This window comes from Anarhichas minor, unplaced genomic scaffold (assembly GCF_050575085.1).
Source record: "Anarhichas minor isolate MPS153535 unplaced genomic scaffold, ASM5057508v1 ptg000020l, whole genome shotgun sequence".
Taxonomy (NCBI): Eukaryota; Metazoa; Chordata; class Actinopteri; order Perciformes; family Anarhichadidae; genus Anarhichas; species Anarhichas minor.
The window spans coordinates 4,126,229-4,132,500 of NW_027466466.1; the positions used below are offsets into that span (position 1 = coordinate 4,126,229).

Below are 6,272 nucleotides of genomic sequence, written 5' to 3' on the forward strand. Positions count from 1 at the left end.
TTGGCTCATTAGAGGGGAACTTGCTGCCCTTTTCACCTCGAAATAATAACAAACACACATCTGTTTTCTCTGACCCTGAGTGGCGAGCATGAACTTCCTGTCTTGATAGATGAGAAAATATACACACCGTGAACGAACATACATACGCACACTTGTGAGACCACAAGCTCACACAAACCATTTGAATTTAAATCACAACAGGCCTTTTGTTTTGTTTTTCATTTCAGGGACTCTCAGTCAAAAAAGCTACCATTAGGTTTACGGAGTTTTGTTTAATTATAATACATACCCTAAACTAAGATTAAGACTCAGCATGTTTTTACTGTTGTTGTGTTAGCATACTGACATTAGCACTTAGCTCAAAGCTCAGCTGTGCAGAAGTTGTACCTTGTTTGTGTTATGCTGCATATACTTGAAGAACCACAGTTCTGGAACAGATAGCGCCTTCTGGTGTGAAAAAATGTCGAATAATTGCCTTGTCCTTGTTCTCGTTTCATCTTTTAGAAACATGTGGAAGACCCTGACACTCTCACTGATAGTTGCACTGGCATTGTGCACAGAGGTGAGTGCAATCATGTGTGCGTGTCTGCGTACATGTAGATGCCTTTGACACAATAAATGTGTACACCATGCGGGTTTTTACACACAGTATCATTTCTTTCCGGTACCTTCCCACCATTACGTTACATTTTAGCCAGGCATTTTCACCCAATATATCTAAGTGTTTATCGGTAACATGTGTTCCTAAAAACCCACTAGCTCTGTTCCTCAGTCAACCTTTTTCTTTCTTTTCATTTTCCCATCACAACTTGTGCAATAATCACATTACGTCAGGAGGAAAAGGTGACTTTTTTTTTTTTACCCAGGTGTCCCAGTGTGAGGATGTGGGGTCCATGGCGACTCTGGAGAAGGCAGTTGACGAGCAGCAGGAGAACTTCAGCAACATATCCGGACTAACAAAGTCCCGACCTGAGATCCTGGCCGCTCAGTTCCAGTGCTACCTGAAGATCATCCATGATCCACCGCGTACAGATGAAGGTGAGAAGACTGCCTCAATGTTCTTCAACAGCTGTCCTGGTATCACATTTTATTTCTGCCGAATGGCAGGTAAATGTTAATGACAACATTTCGCACCTGATTTGCTGAAGCACTTTTAATGAAATCACTCTCTGCAAATTGAATCACTTATATCAGTACAAGTGAAGTATATCAGTAAAACATTTAAAGACAGGATATATTTTAAAACTACTCCGTTTTCATTGTGCTTAGATTGCCTTGCCATTAATCCCATGGGTTCCAGACTAAAATATCTCAATAACTATAGGATGGATTGCCTTTTTAATTTTAGACAGACATTCATGGTCCCCAGAGGATGAATCCTACTGACTTTGGTGATCCCCTGACTTTAATTCTATTGGTGGATTGCCATGAAATGTGGTACAGCGATGTCCCCCTCAAGAGCCACGGGGCGGCCGTGGCTCATTTAGTAGAGAGGGTCGTCCGGCAACCGCAAGGTCGCCGGTTCTACGAGTCTTGTGCCGAAGTGTCCCTGAGCAAGACACTAAACCCCTAAACGCTCCCCGGGCGCTTCTCAGCAGCCCACTGCTCCCAATGAGCTAGGGATGGGTTAAATGCAGAAGTTACATTTCATATATATGTACCTAATATACATGAAGCCAATTCAATTTCAATTTCAAAATTTCAATTTCAAAATTTCAATTTCAGAATTTCAATTTCAAGATGAATTGTAATTGCTTCATTTCAAAATACGTTCACACACATTTATTTAAAATAGTATCTTCGGTACATTTACTAACAAAGAGGAGATTTAGATAAATGCATTACTGGCTGTCCTACCTATTAGTAGTTTAGAATGTGTGCACACACTAAGATAGAGAGAGAGAAGAGAGAGAGGAAGTGAGTCTGAAAGAAAGGAAACTTGCCCTTTGTTTCTTTCCCAGCGCCTGTTGCTCCCGCTCAGTACTTCACTGCCTTTGAAATGCTATTTTGTGATCCCTTTCCCTTTCCCAGCATGCCACAGTACAACCTGGTACCGTCAGGTTTCCGTCGATTGTTGGCCAGCTTTGTGCGGGCGAGCTGACAGCACAGACTCATTACACAGCTGTTGTAGTTAATATGTTAAGTGGTAATTATCTCTGAAATACTGTAGTTAAATCTTTGGTACTTTAGTATTCTTAAAGGTTTACTAAGACAAGCTGAAATTCAGTCTGGATGAATATGTTTGAGTCCTTGTTTATAATAAAAGAGCAGAGAAAGAAGTTGAATAGTAAAAAGAATATGAATGTGGGATGGTCAAAAACAGCAAATGTTCTTCCAATGTTCTTACTGTACAGTTTCAATGTGGATCTTTATATCTATTACCGTTAACTTATTGTTTTACAAGGCTGTCCTATACAGAGCATCCTGTTCTTTGGCCTGGTTCGTTAACAGGCACAACCCAGACCGTGATAGGTTGCAGCGCGTGATCAGATGTCGGCTGCTCAGTAGCGTAACGTTAAAGTTGATGTAGCCTCTATGTTAGTGTGTGTGCGTTTGTGTGTGTGTATGTCAGCATATGCTAGAGCGTGGATGTTTGGAAAGGCTCTCCCTGTGGGATGGAAGTGGGGTTACTGCATATTGTATATTTGTACAGTATTTATATCTGTTTTTCATGACTGTTTTGTGTACTTTTTAAAACATACAACGTATAATGCAATTTATGGGATCGGCATTTAGCGGCAGGGATGGAGACACTGTTCAATAAACACAGTATTTAGAGCTAAGGCGGTCTTTTGGAAACATTTGGTGCCTCACTTGTGCATACATCACTTTGAAACTAGAGGTGGGAGAAGGTTACACAGCGCTCGCTCTCATCTCAATGTTATCCAGCATGCGGTGTTGTATTTAGGACTCATTTGAAAAGCTAATGCATACACATGCATGTTTAATGTCTGCTGTCCGCAAGCTCTGCCAGTTCGAATGTCATGTCCTCTGCAGGTCATTTCTGTAACCGTACGTGGGACGGCTGGCTGTGCTGGGGGGACACAGCTCCAGGGACTGTCATGCAGATGTGTCCGGAATATTTTTTCGACTTTGACGCTGCTGGTGAGGCGTTAAGGCACACGCACATTGCAAGCACAGCTATTCATTTTGTGTGTCTTATATGATATACTTTTACTTTCCGAGGTTTGCTTTAATTCATGGTCGTCCACTGTGTAAACGTAAAGTGTCTTGACAACTTGTCACGTACATTTTTTGTTTTTTTGCTTTCTGTTTATTTGCAAAAATAATTGACGGTCTCTCATGAAAACGTCAGCTTTTTATTGTCTGTTTGGCACCTCAATCAAACCATAAACAATGTTACCATTTGTGTAAATTATAATGTTTCAACAGAGAAGGTGACCAAAGTGTGTAATCCTGGTGGACAGTGGTTCCACCACCCAGAGAGCAACAGAGTCTGGACTAACTACACCCAGTGTCAGGCCTACACTAAAGACAAACTCAAGGTAAAACACCATGTGTATGGGAGGATCAGCAGAGGTTTACCGGTGTTTGGAAAAGTTCTAAACTTTTGACCAAATTAGGTGAAAGTCACCAAAAAACCAGGTTTGCAGCCCTCTTTCAAAGTGGACTGATGCACATAACCATGTGCCTTTAAATAATGTGTTCAAGCATATTTATTTGTAACAGGGACAATGCACAAATAACATTTCCCTGCAGGGAGGTAGAATATTAAAATAGTAAGAAAAAGTGAGACATCAAAAAGGAAATTATACATTAAAAGAGTTCAAAATACTAAACTAAAATAAAAGTGCACAAAGACATTCACAATTGTGAATAATCTTAAAGATTAAGCTAAGATTTGAGTGCACAATTGAATTTTCAAAAATGTAACCTATAATATTTAGAGAGTATACAACAGTGGTGATATTGAAAAGCTGTATTTTTTTATCTTGAAGTTTTAGGTGCAGCACAATTTGTTTAATGTTCCTGGACTACTTTGACAACATTGTTTGACTTGCCCTAAAACCCTACAGAGTGAACCGTTAGAGGACCAAATGCAACATTGCACCTATTTTCTTTTTGCATGGTGTTGTAAATGTAATCTGAACACACCACAGGAAACAACACCAGACGGCTTTATGACAGACGTTGACATCTGATAGTCAGAAGTTATTTCCCGCTTGGACAGCTGAGCAGAACAGCGTGAACCGAGGGCGAACTGCAGTCTCGACTTTGCTGACTTGTGTGTTCTGAACTGGAGGCTGTAAACCAGTTTGACGATCTCCAAACTGTCAAAAATCTCTGTAGGATCAAAGCTCCTCACCTGCCCTGATACGCCATTTCCTCTCCCCACTTCACATCCTTAGAAAAGAAACTCAACATCTGACATGCAGAGTTGTCTCTGTGCTATTGAGAACAAAACAAACTATTTACTATGCTAGTTCACTTCTCAAATTTAGAATAAAGCCATTCTTAATAAGTGAATTTATATCACTAATAAACCACTTTTCCTCCCTGCAGTTTGCCATCAGTCTCTACTACATGGCCATGGTGGGTAACGGCCTGTCTATCGTCTCCCTGGTCATCTGTCTGATCATCTTCTCCTACTTCAAGTGAGTCAGGACTTTCCTCGTGTCTCGTCTGACTCTCAACACCTCGACAGTCGTCAGATACCTCTCTTGCTTTTACTTTTCCTATTTCAGTGTCCAGGTTTGTGTGTGATTGCTTAGAAACCGCTATGAGCTGCTTGTATGTAGACCAATAAAATGAGACAAAATAGGTGAACTGGTACGTCAATCTAACGAACTGGTTTAGTGTCAATCTAACGAATGTAACGGTGGAGATAAAGTAAATAATTTAAATTGTGGGGATAGTTTGGCAAGAAAATGCTTATAATAATAGAATTTCAGTCCAACAATGTTTATAAGAGCCTTTAAAAATCTAAAGGCGAGTACACTTTCTCCGTCTGTGTCTCTCTTTCAGGAGTCTCAGCTGCCAGAGAATCTCCCTCCACAAGAACATGTTTCTCTCCTTCATCTTGAACTCCATCGTTACGATAGTGTGGCTCTCGCTCACTGTGGCCAACACCCAAGCCATAAACGCCAGCAACCCTGTGAGTCCCCTAATGTCTCTTTCACCATAACACCAATGGATTTCAGTTCGCTTGCCTAATTTCTCCCCCATGTTAAAAAAAATAAAAAATAAAAAGTCCCACTCTTAACTTAACGGCATGCTCATTAGGAATTCTAGTCCATAATTTGAGTGCGTCACTCAAAACTGTGGGCTTGGTTTCCTGTCCCTGTCAGGTGAGCTGTAAGGTCCTGGCTGTGCTTAATATGTACACGTCCACCTCCAACTACTTCTGGATGCTGTGTGAGGGCATCTACCTCCACACGCTCATCATCGTGGCCGTCTTTGTCGGGGAACAGCAGCTCTTCTGGTACTACGTCCTGGGATGGGGTGAGTTTCCCCAACTATTTCCTTTTGAGTTTCAGTGCTTCCATCTTCTGGTTGTATGCATATGAAACAACAACTGCACTGTATACATTTACAGTGGGGGCGGAGGACCTGGAAGATTCAAGGTCTACAGAGACAGCATTTAAGCATCACACTGCATGAGGATGTGCTGCCAGCAGATTGCAAGACAAATATGAAGGAATTGCATGAATGCAATACATTACAGTTGCAATTTGTGGGCGATTATGGCTATCATTCACGAGCAAGATGCTAATTATGCTACCTCATTGTACCTTAGGAGCAACTTCAACTGAAGAGTTACTGCTACCGACAGTTTCAAGGTTAACAGTACTGTTAGCTCCTCCAAATTCAAGTGCCAAAACATGCATTTACTCACCAGAATATAATGAGAGCTTCTGCAATTTGCGGCTCTGAAATTAGTTGTGAATTCTTCTGTTGCACTTAAAAAACATCATATTTACAGCATAATTCAATACATAAATGTAACCTTGAAGGCTGGATGTGCCTGCGCTTAGATAAGTGGGCTTTTTATTTCAGCTCTCATGCAGGCATCCAGCTCTTATGTGTTAGTAATGGATTCTTTTATGTCTCTCAGAGTTTATATCCGTACGGTATAGGGTGCCTGTAACGAGCATGTCCTCCGCGTCACCTTTACTTTGAACTCGCTGTTGTCGGTGCAGGAGCTGAAAGCTTTCTGACTTCAGCTTTCTTTCTAGGGCCAGTGTCATTTAGCGGGAAATGGAATATTAATAAGTATGTTTTCTTTAGTGTATAATCACCTGAAAATAAGA

The 6,272-nt window shown here is 41.0% G+C and overlaps 1 protein-coding gene across 1 annotated transcript in view; it reads left to right on the forward strand.

The window, feature by feature from the left end:
* The first annotated feature begins 508 nt into the window (after nucleotides 1-508).
* The window catches only part of calcrl2 (calcitonin receptor-like 2), a 10,796-nt gene continuing 5,032 nt past the window's right edge, over nucleotides 509-6,272 (forward strand). Inside the window, exons 1-7 of the mRNA XM_076095461.1 lie at nucleotides 509-562; nucleotides 867-1,038; nucleotides 2,998-3,105; nucleotides 3,394-3,506; nucleotides 4,525-4,616; nucleotides 4,987-5,116; nucleotides 5,310-5,463. Coding sequence (XP_075951576.1) covers nucleotides 509-562; nucleotides 867-1,038; nucleotides 2,998-3,105; nucleotides 3,394-3,506; nucleotides 4,525-4,616; nucleotides 4,987-5,116; nucleotides 5,310-5,463 — 823 coding nt within the window. The remainder of the gene's footprint in view (nucleotides 563-866; nucleotides 1,039-2,997; nucleotides 3,106-3,393; nucleotides 3,507-4,524; nucleotides 4,617-4,986; nucleotides 5,117-5,309; nucleotides 5,464-6,272) is intronic.